The sequence below is a fragment of the Sarcophilus harrisii genome, chromosome 6, assembly GCF_902635505.1.
Source record: "Sarcophilus harrisii chromosome 6, mSarHar1.11, whole genome shotgun sequence".
NCBI lineage: Eukaryota > Metazoa > Chordata > Mammalia > Dasyuromorphia > Dasyuridae > Sarcophilus > Sarcophilus harrisii.
In genome coordinates this window covers 191,294,841-191,316,593 of record NC_045431.1, presented here as the reverse complement: position 1 = coordinate 191,316,593, position 21,753 = coordinate 191,294,841, and the positions used below count along the sequence as shown (strand labels likewise).

The following is a 21,753-nucleotide window of genomic DNA, read 5'->3' as shown; positions in this document are numbered from 1 at the left end:
TATACACATTCACACACATGTGTCGCACCTACAATATGCATCAGTACAGATATGCACTTACCCACACATACATAGTATGCAGTGCATATATATGCATGTACAATACACGTAAGCACATGTTCACATGTACTCTTTTCTCTACGAGGGGATTGAATCAGATCGTCTCTAAGGTCCCTCCCGGCTCTAAGTCTTGTCATGATTCGGACAGAGAGAACATGGATGAGGCTTTCTGGTTCTGAGGCTGCTGGGCTTCTGTCCTAGGATTACAAACCAGAGAGCTGGTCATTCCACCTGGTTTTGTCAGGACCCAGTGACTCAGTGTCTGCAGAGAACAAGGTTCAGGTCCCATTGCTGAAGCTGACAAATTCTATGATTCTGGTTAAGGCCTAACCTTCCCAAAGCCTCGGCTTCCTCACCTGCTGTTTGTCCTTTGCTCCTGAAGAGGACCCAAACATCAGGGAGATGATGCATGACATGCAAGTGGATTGGATTTAAGTGAGGGAGGGCTGGACAGATAGAGGTCAGGACAAATGGAGATGGCCACGGATGCAGTGGGAGGTCTTGGTATTGGTCTTTTAAGCTAAAGTCTTCAGCAGTTCTCCTGCCCTGTAAAACATGGTGGGTACTGCTATTTGCAGTGTCATTATGGACCCACTGAAGCTTATTTCCACAGCTTCACCAGCCAACTTGCCCCTCGACCCCTTTGTTCCACTCCCCTTCCTGTTTCCCTCACCCCTGTGCTCCCAATTCTGGAATCAAGAACCATGATCTTTCATCATTGTTCTTGAATGGGAAACAAGCCACTCTGGGGGAACAGGGATGGGAGATGGAGAATCATGCTCTGGTATTGACAGGTTATAGAGGGTGAGGAGAGGAGTTGATGAGGTCTAGATTTCTCCATTCCCCGTCAGGGAACCAAATGATGAGATTAGGGTTCCTGGTGGTCAGGGAGTTTGATGATGAGGTTAGTGGCAGGTTTGGGGTTCAGGGAACCAAATGAAGTGGTTTGGCTCCCCTAAACCCCTTGGGATTTTGGCATATGGATTGGGAGTTGTGGGAACCCCCTTCTGGCAGCACAGAGGTCCTTTGTAAAGGAATTTACAAACCCCAAAAGCTGGACTGGTAAAAGAAGTTTATTATTGGGACTGCGGAGCCAGCCTTTGCTATGCATGAAAAGAAAGCCTGAATTCTTTAGTGGCACGATCCTGACAGAGAGACATAAAGTCTCGTTAGGGAAATAGGTGAGGATAAAGAGAGGGTAGTAACCCTGGAAGAGAATATCATTTCAGTGGGCAGAGGTTGCTGCTATGCCAGGAAAGGAGAGAGTTTTCTTGGCATATTAGGTCCTCTGCAAGGACTGAGTCCAAAATTGGCTCTTTTTAGAAGTTACAAGCTGGGGTTTGCTCTTGATGGGGACTGGGTTCAGCTTGAGCTGGAATTTGAATAGAATTGAATGAGTGTCTCTAGGTTTGATCTTTAATTCAGTAGTGAGTGTTATAGGTGGGGGTAGTTTCCTCTCTCAGGATAACGGAATGAAGCTGTTTGTCCTGTTTTCCTCGGGTGGAGTCGTTTACAGAGGTCAGGATTCAAGGAGAATCTTTCCTTCAAGAACCCCCATCCTAGAGGACAGATCTCTGGTTCCCTTTAGAATGCTGCTCAAGAGCCACCTTCAGCTGAAACCTTTCTTGGCTTCCTCAGACCTTTCTAGTCTTCTTCATACTTGACTCTGACAAGGGGTTTGGGGGTGGGAGAGAGGCAGTACTATATTCCAGGCATGGGACACGGCCAAGACAAAAGCACAGCGACTAGAAATGTCATGTCCTGTGTGAGTAATAGCAAGAAGCCTATTATCAAATGAGATTATATTTGTAAAGTGCTTGGGAAACCTTGAAGTATCATGTAAATGTTACCTAGTATAATTATTATTATCACAGAGTTGAATGGGGAGCTCATTCCCTCATGAGATAATTCCAGAACAGCTGGTTGTGAGAAATGTCTTCCTTAAATTAAGCTTTAATTAGCTTTCCTGCTACTTATTTTTAGTTCTGTGTTTTAATGCTAAGGAGGAAAAGTATTTGAGAAGCAGGAGATGTGAGTTCTTTTTTTCACTCTGCCAGTAATTTGCTGTGTGACTTGAGTGCAGTCTCTTCCTCTTGCTGGGCCACAATTTTCTTATTCATAAAATGAGAGGGTTGAACTAATGGGCTTTTAAAATTGTAACTAAGGGAGGGTGAGTGGGACTTTGTCCCAGGACACTGCCATAAAGGGGATGTGCTTCCTTCCCATATAGTCACTCCTCTGTCCTGCCACTCTGGCTTCTGGCTTTTCTTTATCCTCTGTGATCCCTAGGTCATGTGGCCCCACTCCTGAAGTCCCCTTTCTTCCAATTTTTCCCCACCTTTTTCCCCCTCTCTGCTCTTAGGATTGTGGTATGCTGGTCCCTGGCCAGGCCACAAAGGCTAGGATAGAATGATATAATGGAGAGATCATCTCATCTGCTGGCATAACCTTTAGTTATGCCCTTCTAACTGAGCCTGTTCCGGGTATCAGAATTCCTAATTCCTCAGTCCCCACTCCCAGTTAAGGTTCCTCTTAGTTCTGATTCTTGACCCCAGAGTTACTCATTTCTGAGTCTGGATCCTGAGGAGAAATAAATGTTTTTGGGGGTGGGGATGCCCAGTCTGACTGCAGATGACCTGGTGGGGGCTGTGAATGGGATAGCAGCACAACTCTGTTTGAGTATTATTGACCTTTGGAGTTTACCCAATGAGAATTTAATTTTTACCCCAAATGCAGGTTAAGTTTTATTGCATTTTCAGCAGGCTTTGAGAACCTTTGGTATCCTCAGGGAATAGATGGAAACTGCTTGCGCATCCAATTTAGCAAATTTTTACTGAGCTTCTATAGCAGACATGTCCCTGGCCTCCATTCTCCTGTCCACACTAACATTGCCACCTCTCCCACGGACCACTGTAACCATGTCTGTGCCTGCTGTGTCTGCTCCCCTAATCCATCTCGCATGCTCTACTCCTTCCCTAATACATTGGGCAAAACCTCCAGTGTGTCACTGTTGCCAACATTAATAATGGAATTTGTCATTCTGCTGTCCTTTATGATTTGCAAAGCTCTTATCTCCAAGCTAGTCTTTATCTCTCTCTCTCTCTCTCTCTCTCTCTCTCTCTCTCTCTCTCTCTCTCTCTAACAGATAAGGAAACTAGACTAGTAATTAAGTGACTTAAGTGACTTAAATTATTGTCACTTATCCCACAGGTCCCACCATTAAGAGATATTTCAAGTTTTTCCTGACTTCGTTTGTTCCTTCATTTTTGGTCCTGTCTGCCTCTCCATGACACAACTTTGGGTTTTCTTGGCAGACACTAGAGTAGTTTGCTGTTTCCTTCTCCAGCTTATTTTATAGATGAAGAAACCGAGACAAACAGGGTTAAGTGACAAAGTCACACAGCTTCTAAGTGCCTGAGGTCATATTTGAATCCAGGAAAGTGAGCCTTCCTGACTCTTAATCCAGTACTCTATCTATTCCTCCACTAACTGCCTTCCTGTTGCCATGTCCACCTGCACTCCATTTAGCCACAAGCCTGTGCATTCCAGGGCCCGTTTAACTCTGTCCTATCTTTCCTCTTAGTTCTGATTCTATTCTCCATGTATTCTTCTTTATGATCTGGTCTATTCTCCATGTATTCTTCTTTATGTACTGGACCCCCTCCCCCCACTTCAGTCAAAACGGCCGCTTATTCTTGGTCAAACACATCTCTATCTCCTAACCCCTCATCTGTATAATTTAATTGCAAATTCTTTTGTCTTTTTTTCTTCTTTGAAATCACTCCCTCTAAGTTGCCTTCCATGATTCCCCACCCCCGCCCCAGCAGGAAATGATCTCTCCCTTTTTTAAGTTCTTAGAGAAATTATTTCTATCATACAGTGGGGAGAAGTTCTGTTTTTTTTTTTTTTTATAATAACTTTTTATTGACAGAAACCATGCCAGGGTAATTTTTTTACATTATCCCTTGCACTTACTTCTGTTCCGATTTTTCCCCTCCCTCCCTCCACCCCCTCCCCTAGATGGCAAGCAGTCCTATATATGTAAAATATGTCACAGTATATCCTAGATACAATATATGTGTGCAGAACCAGACAGTTCTCTTGTTGCACAGGGAGAATTGGATTCAGAAGGTAGAAATAACCCGGGAAGAAAAACAAAAATGCAAACAGTTTACATTCATTTCCCAGTGTTCTTTCTTTGGGTGTAGCTGCTTTGGTCCGTCATTGATCAGTTGGAACTGAGTTAGATCTTCTCTTTGTCAAAGAAATCCACATCCATCAGAATACATCCTCATACAGTATCGTTGTTGACATATATAATGATTTCCTGGTTCTGCTCATTTCACTCAGCATCAGTTCATGTAAGTCTCTCCAAGCCTCTCTGTATTCATCCTGCTGGTCATTTCTTACAGAACAATAATATTCCATAACATTCACATACCACAATTTACTCAACCATTCTCCAATTGATGGGCATCCATTCAGTTTCCAGTTTCTAGCCACTACAAACAGGGCTGCCACAAACATTTGGCCCTTTCCCTTCTTTAGTATCTCTTTGGGCTATAAGCTCAGTAGTAGCACTGCTGGATCAAAGGGTATCACAGTTTGGTAACTTTTTGGGCATAATTCCAGATTGCTCTTCAGAATGGTTGGATTTGTTCACAGTTCCACCAAAAATGCATCAGTGTCCCAGTTTTCCCACATCCCCTCCAACGTTCATCATTATTTTTTCCTGTCATCTTAGCCAATTTGACGGGTGTATAGTGGTATCTCAGAGTTGTCTTAATTTGCATTTCTCTGATCAGTAGTGATTTGGAACACTCATATGAATGGAAATAGTTTCAATTTCATCATCTGAAAATTGTCTATTCATATCCTTTGACCATTTATCAGTTGGAGAATGGCTTGATCTCTTATAAATTAGAGTCAATTCTCTAAATATTTTGGAAATGAGGCCTTTATCAGAACCTTTAACTGTGAAGATATTTTCCCAGTTTGTTGCTTCCCTTCTAATCTTGTTTGCATTAGTTTTATTTGTACAAAGGCTTTTTAATTTGATGTAATCAAAATTTTCTATTTTGTGATCAGTAATGGTCTCTAATTCATCTTTGGTCACAAATTTCTTCCTCCTCCACAAGTCTGAGAGATAAACTAAACCATGTTCCTCTAATTTATTTATAATCTCATTCTTTATGCCTAAATCATGGATCCATTTTGATCTTATCTTGGTATATGGTGTTAAGTGTGGGTCCATGACTAATTTCTGAGTGGGGAGAAGTTATAGAGAGGGCTTTGAGCTTCAAGATATAAAGAGAAAGAAAGAAAAACCTTATTCACGATAAGCAGGTTCCCCAGAGTGGATTGTGCTACCCAGAATAGTCAATTCCTCATCTTCAAGTTGTTGAGGAGATACTTGCTCAGATGTGGGTTAGACTGAATGACTTCCTTTCTAGTTCTGTGATTCTATTTTCTTTAGGGTTGGCTTTAGGAAAATTTGATCTTCATCTTTGGAAAACTTTCCTTGGTACAGTAACTAATTCCACAATCCTCTAAGTCTTATCTTCTTTGTAGCCATTGTAAATTCCTTGTCTTTTTCCTCTATCAAAACTTGCTGTAGGATACAAAGTAACTGCTAAGCTTTCTCAGATATGCTCAGTAGTTACAAGTAGCTTGAGAATGAATGAATGAATCAATGAATCAATGAGCATGCAGTGTTTGTTTAGTATGTCCAAAAACTGTGCTAAGTATGGGGAATACAAACAGAAAATCAAGATAATCCCTGATGTCAGAAAGCTCATATTCTTTTTTTTTTTTTAATAGCTTTTTATTTACAAGATATATGCATGGGTAATTTTTCAGCATTGACAATCGCAAAACCTTTTGTTCCAATTTTTCCCCTCCTTCTCCTCCCCCCTCCCCCAGGTGGCAGGTTGACCAATACATGTTAAATATGTTAAAGTATAAGTTAAATACAATATACTTATACATATCCATACAGTTATTTTGCTGCACAAAAAGAATTGGGCTTTGAAATAGTGTACAATTAGCCCGTGAAGGAAATAAAAAATGCAGGCAGACAAAAATAGAGGGATTGGGAATTCTATGTAGTGATTCATAGTCATCTCCCAGAGTTCTTTTCCTGGGTGAAGCTGGTTCAATTCATTACTGCTCTATTGGAACTGATTTGGTTCATAAAGAGCTCATATTCTAATGGAGAAGTAATAAATATCAAAGTCAGATAGAAAGGTTCCCTGAACCTGAGGGTACAGAAATGATAATGCATCTTATTTAATGTCATTTCCATGATAAATATCATATCCATTTCTGAAGATGAATCATTAGATGGTTTTGAGCACTTTGGTATCAATAACTTTTCTGGATTTTCAGTAGCTGTTTAATGAATTATTCTTCTCATGTCGATTAGCTTATTATTATTTCTAATAATAATAGAACTTATGCCCCCAAAGATATAAAACTATGCATATCTTTTGTTCCAGCAATACTACTGCCAGGCTTATATCCCAAAGAGATCTAAATAAAGGTAAAAGGACCTATTTGTGCAAAAAATATCTATAGCACTTCTTTTTGTGGTGGTTAAGGATTGGAAATCAAAGAGATATCCATCAATTGAGGAATGGCTAAACAAGCTGTGGTATATGATTATAATAGAATACTATTGTGCTGTAAGAAATGATGAGCAGTATGATTTCAGAAAAACCTGGAAAAACATGAATGGCACATAGTGAAGTGAACAGAACCAGGAGAACATTGTACACAGTAACAGCAAGATTGTATCATGAAGAACTGTGAGTGACTTAGCTATTTTCAACAATATAATGATCCAAGATAATCTCAAAGGACTCATGATAAAGAGAAAGAACTGATATTGTTTGATGCAGTCTGAAGCTTGCTATTTTTTCTTTCTTTCAAGTCTTCTTATACAAAATTACTAATATGGAAATATTATGTATAATTGCACATGTATAACCCATATCTGATTGCTTACCATTTTGGGGAAAGGGGAAGAAGGGAAAGAGGGAAGAAGGTATAGATTCTGGAACTCAAAGACTTTAAATAAAAATGTTTAAGAATTGAAAATAATAATAGTATTAATATTTAACATTTCAGCCAAATGTGAAATCAGAGACACCCAATTTGATGCCACAACTCCAAAATTTAGTAACTATATAATTTTGGATAAGCCATCTTGGGTAAATTGAGCCTGAATCTCAGATTCTTCATCTATAAAATGGCCATAATAGTACTTGCTTTACCTAGCTAAGAAGATTATTGTGGGGAAAGATTTCTATAGAAATGTGTTTTATTATTGTAAGGAATGGAGAGGAGGAGACCCATCTCTAGAGAGGATACAGAATATCAGTGATCCCAGAATTTTTTTTTCTTGGTGAGGCCATTGGGATTAAGTGATTTTATCAGGGCCATAAAGATAGTAATTATCTAAGGCCAGATTTGAACTGCAGGACTGGTGCTATCCATTGTGTCACCTCACTGCTCTTTGACCCCAGATTTCTTAATCAAGACAACTTTATAGAGAAAGGGTAAAATAATTCATCCTGATGCAGATTTCAGAGACCCTGGAATGCCTCTAATAGCAATAGCCCAGGGCATCCCCACTGGCCTCTTTTTGTGCTTGATCTTTTCCCACTAGATGAGCCTCTGAAATTCTATCTCCTAATATTGTTTATTCAGTTGTTGTTTCTGTCTTGTCTGGTTCTTTGAGACTTTATTTGGGTTTTCTTGAAAAAGATACTGGAGTACTTTGCTATTTCCTTCTCCATCTCATTTTACAGATGAGGAAACTGAGAAACAGGGTTAAGTGATTTATCCAGGTCATGTAGCTGGTAAGTGTCTGAGGCTGGATTTGAACTCAGGAAGATGAGGCTTCTTGACTCCAAGCCCAGTGCTCTGTACACTATGGCACCACCGAGTGCCAGTACTTGTCTTCCAGTAGTTTTTGGTACAAAGAATGAAAAGCATTTGTTGTGTGCCAGATTCTATGCTAGGTCCTATAGAATCAAATTTAAGAACTCAGACAATCCCTTCCCTTAAGGAGCTTGTATTGTAATGACTGAAGACAACATATAATGGAAAACAGGGAAGAGGAAAGGATACATACAGGAGTTTTGGTTTGGAAATGCCTGGCAAGTAACAAGGTAACCTGGTACTGGGCAGGGCAAGGTAAAAGGCCATCTATCAGAATCCAGGGTTCCCTGGGCAGAGTCAGAGTTCTGATGAGGAGGTTGGCCAGAGTACAGATAGCACGATTTAGCACCAGCTATGAGTAGGAAGCGATTGGAGGACTTAGAATCATAAACCAGGGACCTTAGAACTAAGGGACCTAAAATGAGGGACAATTCCCTCATTTTGGAGATGAGGTTTTAAGCGGTAGCTGGATGACAGTAGATATAGTACTGGCTCTGAAGTTTGGAGAACTTGAGATTTCATTGGGGAAAGTAATAGCTAGAATGTGTATCTTGACCACAAGTTCACCAATTTTTCCACTGTACCACACTTTCTTCCAATGGTTTGTAACATGCATATGTACCGATTTTGATATGAAGATTGACTTAGCCATTCTCTTCTGTAAATTTGCTAGCAGGAGCTGCCCAAGTGGAGGGAACATCTGAACTTTATTTTTAAAAATTATTTATTATTTCCCCCACTTATTACTATTTTATTTTTTCCAATTACATGTAAAGATAGTTTTCAACATTTATTTTTGTAAGATTTTGAGTTCCAGATTTTTCTCCCTTCTTCCCTACCTTTCCCCTTCCCCTAGATGGCATGCAATTTGATATAGGTTATACATGTATAATCATGTTAAACATATTTCCAAATTAGTTACATTGTGAAAGAAAAATTGGAACAAAAGGAAAAACATGAGAAAGGGGAAAAAAGTGAAAATAGTATGCTTCAATCTGTATTCCGTCTCCATAGTTCTCTCTCAGAATGTGGATGGCATTTTCCATCCCAAGTTTATTGGAATTGTCCTGGATCACTACATTGCTGAGAAGAGCTAAGCCTTTCATAGTGGATCATCCCACAATGTTGCTCTTACTGTGTACAATGTTCTCCTGGTTCTGCTCAATTTACTCAATATCAGTTCAGCATCTAGAATTCAACTCAAATTCCAAAGAAATTATCTTTGGATGAACGTCTATTAAGTTTCTGTACAAACAAAACAAGTGAAATTACAATTACAAGAGAAAGAGTTAACTGCAAGAAAAAAAAAAGTCATTGTGGCAAGTTTCCCTACAAAAGGTTTTATATCCAAGATATATAAAGAACTGATACAAATCTATAGGACTAAGAGCTATTCTTGGCAACAGATTGAATGGGGCTTGGGGGGTGGGGTGGGTGAGTGAGAATGAGCAGAGGAGCTGAGGATGATGTCCAGATTTTGCGCCTAGGGGATTGGGAGGATGTTGATGGCTTTATAGGGCACTTAGGAAGAAGGGAGTATTTGAAGGGAAAGATATATAGATGGGGGAGGAGTAATATATGAAAACTATATACAAAGGGAAAAAATCAATAAAACTTAAAGACAAAATTAGGTGGGGTTGAACCAGCTGCTCTCTGGGGTCTCTTTATCTCTAAATGCTGTGATCCATTTTCTCCCTCTGACTTAAGTAACTGGGCTGGGATTCAAGCCTAACCCCTTTGATTCCAAATCCAGTATTCTATCCAACCTCACATAATAATAAATCAAGTTAAGCAAGCAAGAGTTTATTAAGTTTCTACTACATGTCAGACACTGTGTTAAAGTAGGCCTTTAGTTTACATTTCTGTAGGGCTCTATGGTTCACATAGTGCTTTTCCTATAATCACCCTATGAGGTAGATAATACTTCACATGGTAATCAGCCAATAAATGCTTTTTCATTCATTTTCCTCATTTTGTAGAAACAGGGGCTCAGGTAAAACATCTTATGCAAGATCATACAATTAATATGCATCAAAGACTGCACTTTGTTTCTTATCACTAGAAGTTGGCTTCTCCTCAGCCTTTTTACATTTAATGCCATCCCATTTGTCTGAAAATGCTATAATCTTTCTTTTTAAGTCTATCTAACTTTGAGAATATCTCTGCAGTGTCATTGATGGAGATCTTCGTTACAACTTTACCAACCTGGATAGATTTTTGGATCTTCTCCGGGAGAATAAACTCATTCCAGGTAAATGAATCAGAAAAAACAGTTTTTAGAATTTCAGTGAATTCTTAAAAAATTCTGAAATCAAAGAATTCCAGTGAATTCTTGAGTTCTAGTAATAGAGAAATAATTAGGACCCAAAGGGGAGATTTAAGCCTAACCCTGGCTCTCTCCTTTCCTCATGAGATAGTGTCACTCCTCAGACACTTCCAGTGACTTCTCCTTGCTTTCAAGATTAAAGCCAACCTCCTCGCTCTGACATTTGAGGCCCTCTACAATTTTACTCCATCCTACTTTTGTAGCCTTACTTTCGATGACTTTTCTTACATAGATCCTCAGTTCCAGCTCATTCATTAAGTTTCCTTATTGTCCCCTGAGCATGATGGGCTTATTTTTTGCTTATACCGTTCTTCTTTCCTGTTCTCCCCTATTTGCTTCAAACCTTACCTATTTTTAGTCTAGGAATTCTAGGAGTCTTTCCTTCCCTTATTGATCTCTCCAATTTCTGAGCTCTTATGAATGAAAGAATGAATCAAATCAGCCAACCCATCAAGTGCAGACTGAGATCCTTTTGGGCATTGCTTGCCTGTCTTAGCCCTGATAATCTGGCTGTTCCTCTGTTAGTGAGCCAGGATGCTCTCTCCCATTTGGGAAAGTCTTCTTAAGGACATTGAAAAGTATTTTCATGTATTCAAGGATTTGAATTGATGGGGAGCCCATCCGGATACTTTACTGACTTTGAAGATAAGAAGCAGGTGTATGAATGGAAGAATCTGGTCACCCTATTAGCTAAGAGATATATTGGTAAGTCTTGAAAGGCCTCAGTGTGGGCTCCATTTAATCTTTTTGAAAAAAATTAACTTTAAATTTTTACATGTAAAAACTATTAAATTTTTAAAAATAATTTCAAGCTCCAAATTCTCTTCCATCTCCCTCTTCTCCCCAATCATTGAGAAGGCAATCAATTTGATAGTTATACATGTACAATCATGAAAAATATATTTCCTTGTTGAACTCTTATCATCTCATATCTGGATTCAATTCCAGGAATCACCTTTTTATTTGTTTGTTTTTTAGAATTAGTCAAGGTGAAATGACTTACCCAGGGTAAGTCACACAGCTAGTTCCTGAGATGGGATTTGAACTCAGTTCCTCTTGACATCAAGGCTGGTGCTCCATCCTCTGTAGCACCTTGCTGCCCTGGATTCTTACAATTTTGAATGGTCTTAACTTATTGTGAAACCTAGCTCTGTTTTAGTCCATCAGTGTTGATCATCACACAACCTGGCTGTTACTGTGTACAAGGTGGTAGAGCAGATTTAGATAACTCTAATTGTTAGCAACTTTTTCTTCCACTGAATCTAAATCTACCTTTGTGACTTTCTTTGGTTCTTTTAGTTCTGTCCTTCTAGGTAACAATAAAGCAAGTACATATATGATCATAGCTCTGGACTCCCAAGGCTATCAAATCCAACTTTATTTTACAGATGAGAAAATTGAAGTCAAGGTTTGGAGAGTGTTACTTACCTCACTAGGTAGTGGTGGGATTTTAACCCAGTCCAAGGACTCCAAAGACAGTGTGCTCTTCTCACTAAGAAGATACAAACCTAAGCCTTCTTCCTAGATGGCTGCCCTTCAGACCCTTAAAGATAGGGATTGTCTGGTGAGGACTTGGTGAGATATTGGAGGGGAAACCACTGTGAAAAACACAGAGTGAGATAGAAATGGGTTGTTCACATTTTCTTGATGCCTTTTGCTTTCCACTCAATTGTTATTGCCCCAGACTCCCTAGGGAACCATCTCTTGTAAGAAGGAAAAACAGTGAAACAAAACCAGCCATCCCCTTCCCTTGATATGTTGATAACAGCTTCAACATTCTGCATGTGCAACCTGCCTGTTATTGTACCAATGGCCTAAATTAGGTTAGCAATGCCAGGAGACAAGAAAGGTTGGGAATAGTCGATGGAACCAAATCTCACAGTCAGGCTGCGGAGCAGGGGAAATCCATCTGAACTCATGAGGTCAGGAAAAGAACTTAGGATTCTTTGAAAGAAGTTAGCAGATTCCTTTTAGGTACCCCTGAACTTAAGCTAACTGATTTCAGTCAGGTTCTCTTCTCTAAGCCTTAATTTCCTCCTCTGGAAATTGAGGGGGTGTGACTAGATGGTCTCTTAAGATCTCTTCTCCACTTTGCCATACCTCGTTCTAAGAACCCTCCCAGCTCTGACATCCCATGTTCTTTGTTTTTCAGTGTTTTAGGATAGAGGCTCTCCAAGGATATTTAATAAATATTTAACGCTTATTTTTATAATTATTAAATTTTCACATGCAAACAGATTGTGATTAACTTAGATCTGTTTGCTCTTAGAAGCTGGGGAATGACACACCGGCACTCTCCAGGGAAAACAGTTGTGAAGTTAGCAAAGTGTTTGGAGGTGTTGTAGAGTCGCTTAGAATCACTGGGGGTGGTAGCGTGTGGGCTGAAATGTTCCTCATTAGTTCTTCTCTGTGAAGCTTGTGCTAACAGTAGCTTTGACATCCCTCCGGTCTTGTTTGCAGAGAAGTACGGCTTGCACCATGTCTCCAGATGGAATTTTGAAACTTGGAATGAGCCGGATCATCACGACTTTGACAATGTGTCCATGACGATTCAAGGTATGCAAGTGTTTTCTCAGATGGCAGAGGAATGAGGGGAAGATGAGAGGTCGCTCTAGGTACAAGATGAGGACCTGCCTACTGCTTGTGCAAAAGCATTGAGTTTAATTGATTTTTTAAACAAAGTTCCACATTTATAATTCTGTACAATAAAAATTTGATCAAAGGGGAAGAATGAGAAAGAAAAAAATAAGCAAGCAAATAATAACAGCAACAACAAAGATGAAAATACTATTTTGTGATCCACATTCAGTCCCCACAGTTTCTCTATGAATGCAAATGCATTCTCTCCATCACAAATCTATTGGAATTGGTCTTAATTACCTCATTGTTGAAAAGAGTCCATCACAGTTCATCATCACATAAGCTTTCTGTAGTTGTGAATAACTGTTCTTTTGGTTCTATTCACTTCACTCAGCATCAGTTCATGTAAGTCTCTCCAGGCCTTTCTGAAATCATCCTGTTGGTCATTTCTTACAGAACAATAATATTCCATAACATTCATATACCACAATTTATTCAGTCATTCTCCAGCTGACGGGCATCCACTCAGTTTCCAGTTTCTGGCCACTACAAAGAGGGCTGCCACAAACATTTTTGCACCTGTGGGTCCCTTTCCCTTTTTAATAATCTCTTTGGGATACAGACCCAGTAGAGACACAGCTGGATAAAAGGGTATGCATAGTTTGATAGCCTATTGGAAGCATTGAGTCTGTTTAAAACATTCTCAGTTCAAAAGACTTGGGTTTTATTCCCAGGCTGCCTGTGATTCACTGTGTGGCCTTGAGCAAGCCCCCTGCCTTCTCTGGATTCCAGTTTCTTTCTCTATAAAATGAGAAGAGTAGAATAGGTAGGATGGTCTCTAACTCTGGTTATTTGACTTCATGATATGCTTTGCTAGACTTTGTGAGGGAACCAACACAATGACTAACAAAACTTTTTTATGTGTTGTATTATTACATTTTACATGAGGATTATTACAGCCTCCCGATAAAAATTTGTGGAGGTCTGCAGGATTATCCTCCCCATTTTGCAGGTGAGCAAATTGAGGCAGTTAAGTAGCACAGTAAATACAATGCCTCTGACACTTAGCTGTGTGACTCTGGGCAATTTTCTCCTTTCTAAAATGAGCTGGAGAAGGAAATGGCAAACCATTCTAGTATCTGTGATAAGAAAATCCCAAATGGAGTCACAAAGAGTTGGACATGATTGAATGACAAGAAGTTCAGGGCTTAAATGACTTTCCCAGAGTCATGTAGTTTAAATAGTTCAGCTGTGGAGTCTCATGATTAGGGGTCCAGCATTCTTTGCCTTTCTTCTCTGTTCTTGAAGACTTTATGTCTGTGGGGGTGGGAGGAGGAGACAAGACACACCCTCATGAAACGGCAGTGAGAGCAAAGTACAGCTCCCTGGGTGAGTGGGAGCTGGAGTGTGCTGCAGACCATAACGCCTCCGGGAGGGCAGAGGAGGAAGAGATTAGGTCTTCACCGGACTAGGGCGATTCCCTGGAGGAGAAGGGTAATACTTTACCCAAACAGCCTGTATTGACCAAACTCAAATCAGTGTTTACTGAGCACATTTACTTACCCAGTATTTGGATAAGTAGATTAATGAATAAGTGAATGAATGAAGAGTTAATGAAAGAGTAAATGAATAAAGAATCAGTACCTGAATAAGTCGGGCAGCTAGGTGCCTTAATAGATAGAGTGCAGGGTTGAATCAGGAAGACTTATCAAATCCGGCCTCAGACACTTGCTAGGTGTGGGAACCTGGGTTAGTCACTTACCCTTATTTACCTTAGTTTCCTCATCTGTAAAATGAGCTGGAAAAAGAAATGGCCACTCTAGTCTCTTTGCCCAGAAAACTCTATGGGGTCATGAAGACTTGGACACAACTGAACGATAATAGTAAGTGGATGAAGAGATGAGTGAATGACTGTAGTTTTTGGACGTAGGCTTCCTGAACTATTATGATGCTTGCTCAGAAGGCCTGAGGGAAGCAAGCTCGAGGCTGAAGTTTGGAGGACCTGGTGACTCCTTCCATCCGTTCCCTAAGTCCCCCATTTGCTGGAACTTACTCAGCCACTGCAACAATGGGACAAACTTCTTCACTGGTGAGAAGGGCGTGCGCCTGGATTATATCTCCTTGCACCGGAAGGTAAGTGGGTCTTGGGTGGATCCCTTAGGAGCTGAACTGGGGAGCTAAAGAAACCAGAAAATTTCTTCTAGTCTTTCACACTTCAGTATGAATTAAATCTTTGCCCTCCATTGTGCTTTTTGCCCTCCATTATGTCTTTGCCTGCACTATCCTTCATGAATGATTGTTCATACAGATCGTTCTGTTCCTCTCCCCCCCATTCATCTTCAAATTGTAAAGTTACTCCCTTTAAGGTCCAGCTCAGATAAGATCACCTCAATGAAGTCCATCCAGGTTTCCCCAGCTTAAAGTGACTTCAAATCAAATCACAGTACTTTGCCTAAATGGCTCCTTTGGCTTTATTATGGTAAATTTTCATACCCATGTGTGTCTAGCACTAGTGATGGTGTTGCAGTGCGGCTATGCTCCCTCTCACCCCGAGTCTTACGTAGGTGGGGCTACTACCTGAACAAGTCAAAATGCATTTATTAATCTTCTGCCAGGGATACACACAAGTTGGTGATACGGTGGTCAGCCACATTGATGTCAGACACTGCTAACTGCCAGGGATTCAAAGGAAGGTGGCAAAAAGTTCCCGCCCTTGAGTTTACATTCTAAGGACTACTTCTGAGCTACTTCCTACAGTCCTTCTTTGGAGGAATGGTTTTCCTTTCTAACAAACCAAAGGAAAACTATGGGAAAGGAAGAGCCAAACCCCGCTCCCTCTCAAAGCTAGCTCATCACAGTCCTCTCTGTCTGTCTGTCTGTCTGTCTCTGTCTCTTTGTTTCTCTCTGTCTCTCTATCTCTTAGTTTTTCTTTGTCTCTCTCTGTCACACACACAGAGCTAAAATTTTTTGACTCATTTATTTATAAAAATCTGGGTCCAACTTTCTCTGCATTTAGAAAAGTTTATACACATACATACATATATATGTACACACACACACACACACACACACACACACACGATTCAGCAATTCTCCTTTGTCCACTGAGTCCTCAGGCAGAACCGGGCTGGTAAGTATAACCAAATCTGCTTCTCTTTCATGCTGGACATTCTTCACATTGACTCTTTCTGCCAGGGATACACACAAGTTGGCGATATGGTGGTCAGCCACATTGATCACACTTAAAAACAGAAGAGAAAAAAAAGAAAAAACAGAAAAGCTAAAGAAACTCAAAGAAAACAGACACGTGACCCTAGAAAGACAGGGAAAGAAAGGGAATGGAATAAGCATTTATTAAGCTCCCATTATGTGCCTCGTTTAAGAGAAGAGAGGAGGGGAGTGAGAAGTCATCAGCTCCAGTATTGGTAGCCTGAAAGTGTCGCAAAGGCGTCTGCTCCGTGTTTCCTGTTCGCCCCCATCCTGGAGTCTGGCACTAGGAATTTCCTGGCTGGCCTGCTTCCCTGAAGTTCCCAGGGCACTTCCCTTGGTTCCCAGTACAGCTGCTTGTGGAGCTGGCTGCCCCTTCCCACCTGCCAGGGTTCTGGCACTCTCTAGCCTGGCGACGTTTCCCTATAGTTTCAGTTATTCCCGCCGTCCCTTAGGAGAGGAGGGGCTAACTTGTCCACGTCTGGACCAGGGAGCCATAAGGTCAGGACAGTCCCCTGGGGAAGGATTGAGATAGAATCACCAGGTGATTTCTCTCTCTGGTTTAGCAAGTCCTTGGCAACCCAAAGGGATGCTAAACACTACATACTGTCTGGTGAAGTGAATGAGGGGGATAAGGAGGGACTGGCCCCCTGATCTGACAGCCTAACTTGGAATTCTTGCAGGGCGGGGGCAGCTCTGTCTACATCCTTGAGCAGGAAAAGGAAGTTGTCCAGCAGATCCAGAGCCTTTTCCCCAATTTCACCCATGTCCCTATTTATAACGATGAGGCTGACCCGCTGGTGGGCTGGTCCCAGCCTGAGATCTGGAGAGCCGATGTGACCTATGCATCTATGGTTGTGAAGGTGAGCTTCCCTCTAGCTTCCAGGCTTTCTGTCTTTGTTGAACCAAGAGGCTTCTCTAAAGCATTTCATAGATCTACATGCTTGTTCACTACAATGTGGCAAGCACTGGATGCTGAAAAATCCAGGTGGAAAGCACAAAGAAGGTGGGAGTGTCAGGTAGAGAAGCAAGAGTTGGGGGAGAGACAGAGAAGAGGGTGAGAGGGAAGGAATCAAGAATTTGCTAAGTACCTACTATGTGCCAGGCATTGTGCTAACTGTTTGATCTTCACAACAACCCTGGGAGATAGGTGCTATTATGAGTCCTGTTTCACAATTGAGGAAACTGAGGCAGGCAGAAGTGAAGTGATTTGGGTCATGCAACTAGCAAGTGTATGAGGCCAGATTTGAGCTTGTTTTCTTGATTCCAGGTCCAGCACTCTTAACTACTGGACCACTTAGCTGCTCCTAGGTTGAGGGGAAGAAAGAGGGAGAGGAGAGAGAATGTAGGGAGAGAAGGGGGGAGGGAGGGAGGGAAGAAAGAGGAGAGAGGGAAGGAGGGGAAGAGAGGGAGGAAAAAAAGGGAGGGAGGAAGGAAAGGAAGGAAGAGGGGGGAGAGATAAAGAAACAGTGAAACAGAAGGAGGGAAAAGGGGGAGTGAGATATAGCAAAAAGAGATGAATGAGACTGGCAAAGGGGCAATAGATAAAGAAATGAGTTGGAAAAGCCCTGGACTAAGTTAGGAAACTGGGGATTTATCTGACACTTAACTCATGTGACTTGGGGAAGTTTTCCCCCCTCTCTGTGCCTCAGTTCCCCCCACTTGAAAATGAAGGGACTAGCTTCAGTGCTGTCCGAGATCCAATCCCTTTCAGATGCTCTGTGACTCTGGGGCTTGAGAAGGGGGATGGAAACAGCTAGTGGTGGGGTGCATGGTGGTGGGTGGGGACTTCCAGCTGTTCCAAGCTGCCCCTCCTTTTAGGTCATAGCCCAGCATCAGACCTTGCTGTCAGAGCCCAACAATACCCTGAACTATACCCTGCTGAGCAATGATAATGCCTTCCTGAGCTACCACCCACACCACTTTACTCAGAGGACACTGACTGCCCGCTTCCAGATGAACAACACAGAGCCGCCCCATGTGCACCTAGTCCGAAAGCCCGTGCTCACTGCCATGGGACTGCTGGCCCTGCTGGGTAAGGTGCATCAAGCCATGGGGATCCCGGGCACAGGCTCCCCGGGACCGCTTTCTGCTCCATCTGTCTGCTTCCCTTCAGCGTCTCTCTGCCTTTCTGCCAGCTTCCCTCCTTCCCCAGCCTCCTCCTCCTCCTCCGCTAATTGTCCATCTCCCATTCTTGGCCTTTCTCCCTGTTCTCATCCCCTCCCTCTCATTTCTGTTTCTTCCTCAACTTTGATTCCTTTCCCCTTTCTCTTTTCCCTTTTGTCTTTCCTGCTCTTTGCCTTCTCTTCCTTCTTTTGTCTCTTTCTAGATCATTCTATCTCCTCTATCTCTTTTGCCTTTTCTGCCCTTTTCCTTTCTGTCTTTCCTGTCTCCCTCCTTTACTCTCTCTTTTCTCTTCCTCTTTTCTCTTTTCTTTCTCTCCTTACCTCTCTCCTTCCTTCCCTTTCTCCCTCTCCCCTTTCTCTCTCCCTCCCCTCCTCTTCCCCTTTCTCTGTCCCTCCTTCCCTCCCTCTCTCTCCCTCACTTCTTTGTCTCTCTCAGTTCTCTCTCCTTTTCCTCTCTGCCTTTGTTTCTGTCTTTCTGACTCTCTGTTTCTGTCTTGGTCTCCCACATCCATTCTTTCTTTCTCTTTTCCCACACTATATTCCACTACTCCATCTCTTTCTTTTTCCTTGCCCCTCTTTCCCTCTCCATCTCTGATGGGGACTACACATATCTTCCCTGGAATTAGAGTAGGGGGCAAAAGGGTCCAACTTAACCCAAAGAAATGAAATTTTAAAGTGGAGAGAATGATAGGCCTCTTCTCCCTGGGGCCTTGCTCTTCACACCCCACTGATACAGGACCTCTCCCATGCATGGAAGCCTGACTAATCCAGTTCCTAACAAATGAGTAACTATTTTTCTGTACTTATAGGTGGAACTCAACTGTGGACAGAAGCTCGCTGTGAGGGGCTGCTGGTGGACAGCAATCACACACTGGGAGTACTAGCCACCTCTCACTGGCCTGAGGAGCCATCTTCACCAGACAGCTGGCAGGCCACAGTGCTGGTATATGCCAGTGATGACAATCAGACATCTGCCAATCTCAGCACTGTCACTATACAGCTCAACAATGTCCCACCGGCTACAGGTGAGAGCCAGAAGAGACTTGAGTGGACTTCTGAGCCCTCTTCCTATTTGAGAAACTTCTGTGGGTCCCCCTCATATGTGGCACAAAGCCAGGATGCCTTTGTCTGAGACTCTCAAGTAAGCATTGTGGTACAAAGGCCCCAGGCTGCATTCCAGTCCTAGCTGGGATGCCTCTTACTCAAGGGACACTGGGTAAGTCATGTGCCATCTTTGGGCCTCTGTTTCCTTAAAATGAGGATTATCCTTTTACTTCCTACTTTATAGATTTGTGTTGACAAAAGCCTTTTGTAAAATGTAAAGTACCATGGCCAAGGGAGCAATTCCCAGGATTTCTTAAAGCCCTTTTAGATAGAGATCAAACTCCCCCTGCCCCATCCCAACCCACCTCAATTATTCTGTGGATCTTCTCCTCCTCTCACCACTGCTTCTCACATAAACCTTCTCTAACTCCTATCCATTCTTCAGGACTCTCTCTAAGTCAGTCTCAATCTGTGTCTCTCTCTCCCTCTCCTTCTCCTTCTCCTTCTCCCTCTGCCCTCTCCTCATTCCTCTCCCTCTCCCCCTCTCTCCCTCTCCCCCTCCTTTACTTCCTCCTCTCCTTCCCTTCCTCTGTGTCTCTCCCTCCCTCCCTCCCTCTCTCTTTCTCCTTCCCTCTCTCCCTTCCCCCCTCTCCCTCTCCCTCTCCTTTCTTGCCTACAGCAATTTGAGATATGGAATCATGTTGTTGTTTCAGTCGTGTCCAATTTTCCATGACCTCATTTGAGGTTTTTTGGGCAGAGATACTGGAATGGTTTGCCATTTCCTTTTACAGCTCATTTTGGAAATGAGGAAGCTGAGGTAAAAAGCATTAAATGCCTTGCCCTGGTTCACATACTAGTGACACATACTAGTCTGAGGCCATATTTGAACCCAGAAAGATGGCTCCAGGACTAGAACTCCATCCACATCCCCTTTGGAAGGCGTCTACTCCAATCCAAGCCTGAAGCAAGACTCAGTAACATTCCAAATGGGAGGATATCCACATAGCCATCTGAGTCCTCTTTGATGAGAGGCTACCCCTGGAGGCAGCTCGTTCTACTTGTGGGAAGTTCCAGTTATTGGGAAGGTTTTTCCTTATAGTAAATCAAAATCTGGCTTCTTGAATCTTCTGCCCCACTTGTAATTTTAGCCCAAACCAAACACCTAGTCTGAACTCTTATATAGAGCCCTTAAGACACTCAAAGGCAGGGACCACATCTTCTCCAGAATTCTTACAATCCCCTGCCCCAGCCTTTTACCTTGCCACCCACCATGTTTTTCATTTCCAACTGTGACTCATCTTCTACCCAATTCAGTCTCTCCTGCTTATTTACTCTTTTGGACTCCATTTCTCTGCCTCTCTCCAGATCTTGTCTACATGACCTACTATATGGACAATAATCTCACCAACCCTTACCTGGAGTGGAAGAAACTTGGCTCACCTGTCTTCCCCACTATAAAGCAATTTCAGCAGATGAGAGAGACTGAGGTACAGCCAGAGATATTGGGTGGGTGGGTGTCATGGAGGAAAAAAGCCTGGATGTTGGGAAGCGATGAGACAACAGCATGGGAATAAAGAATGACAAAAGGGCAAAGAGAGGGGCCAGAGCCATGTTGGGAAAGACAGGGCAAAAATTCATGGATGAGGAATGGCAGGAGGAACATGAGGGATTCAGGGATGAAATGAGGGTCATGAAGGCCCAAGAAAGAAGTGGGGCCAGAATGATTCTTGAAATGGGGGATATGGTCAGAAAGATAAAGGATTTACATTTGTCCTTATTCAGTGAAATGAGCCATAGAATTAGAGCCAGGCGATATGGATTCTAGTCTCGTCCCTCTGAGCCTCAGTTTCCCCTTCTGTAAAATGAAAGGGTTGCATGTTTCTTTAGGGTCTTCCCACTTTTGACATTCCACAATGTTGTTCCATGTGGCTAAGTAGTTGAAAATGGAAATGACATCCAGTTCTGTGTATGTGTGTGTCTGTGTCTGTGTGTGTCCTATTATCATGTTGTATTTCTGTAGGATGCTGTAGCCGCAGGCCCATTTCCATTTCCTGAAAATGGCCAGCTGATCCTAAAGCAGGAGCTTTCGGTACCCTCAATCCTTCTCCTTCATGTGTGTTCAAAGCCACACCTGCCTCCAAACCAGGTACAACAATGGGATTCCCTGCTCAGTGATAAAAAAAAAAAAGTACCAAGTCCTATCTAAGTTATCTTCTAGTCAACCATTAGGGTCTTATCACAGCTGATCCCGTACAGCAAATATAAGAGCCTGAGGACCTGGCTTCAAATTTCATTTCAGCTACAAGAAATTGAAGTAATCAGGAAGCTCTCTTAAAATACCATCTACCTCAGAAAAGGGAGCCACTTAAGCCCCTAAGAAATTGGGGGGCCCAGGGAGTAGTGTGGAAAGGGCCCAGCAGTGACCAAGAGGAGGAGAAGAAGGGAAAGAAAATGGGAGGAAAGCAG

At 42.2% G+C, this 21,753-nt stretch overlaps 1 protein-coding gene across 10 annotated transcripts in view; it reads left to right on the top strand.

Moving 5' to 3' along the window:
• IDUA (alpha-L-iduronidase) overlaps positions 1–21,753 on the top strand; it is a 79,285-nt gene that overhangs the window by 44,218 nt on the left and 13,314 nt on the right. For 7 of the 10 annotated variants that reach the window (XR_004230318.1, XM_031943000.1, XM_031942999.1 and 4 more), the window contains 9 exons: positions 10,173–10,255; positions 10,928–11,035; positions 12,791–12,886; positions 14,841–15,043; positions 16,801–16,980; positions 17,939–18,152; positions 19,053–19,268; positions 20,653–20,774; positions 21,308–21,433. Coding sequence is in view for 9 of the 10 variants with exons in the window: in XM_031943000.1 (XP_031798860.1) it covers positions 10,173–10,255; positions 10,928–11,035; positions 12,791–12,886; positions 14,841–15,043; positions 16,801–16,980; positions 17,939–18,152; positions 19,053–19,268; positions 20,653–20,774; positions 21,308–21,433 (1,348 nt within the window). In the remaining variant the exon portion in view is untranslated. The remainder of the gene's footprint in view (positions 1–10,172; positions 10,256–10,927; positions 11,036–12,790; positions 12,887–14,840; positions 15,044–16,800; positions 16,981–17,938; positions 18,153–19,052; positions 19,269–20,652; positions 20,775–21,307; positions 21,434–21,753) is intronic. The other 3 variants (XM_031943004.1, XM_031943005.1, XM_031943003.1) reach the window with 2 other exon arrangements.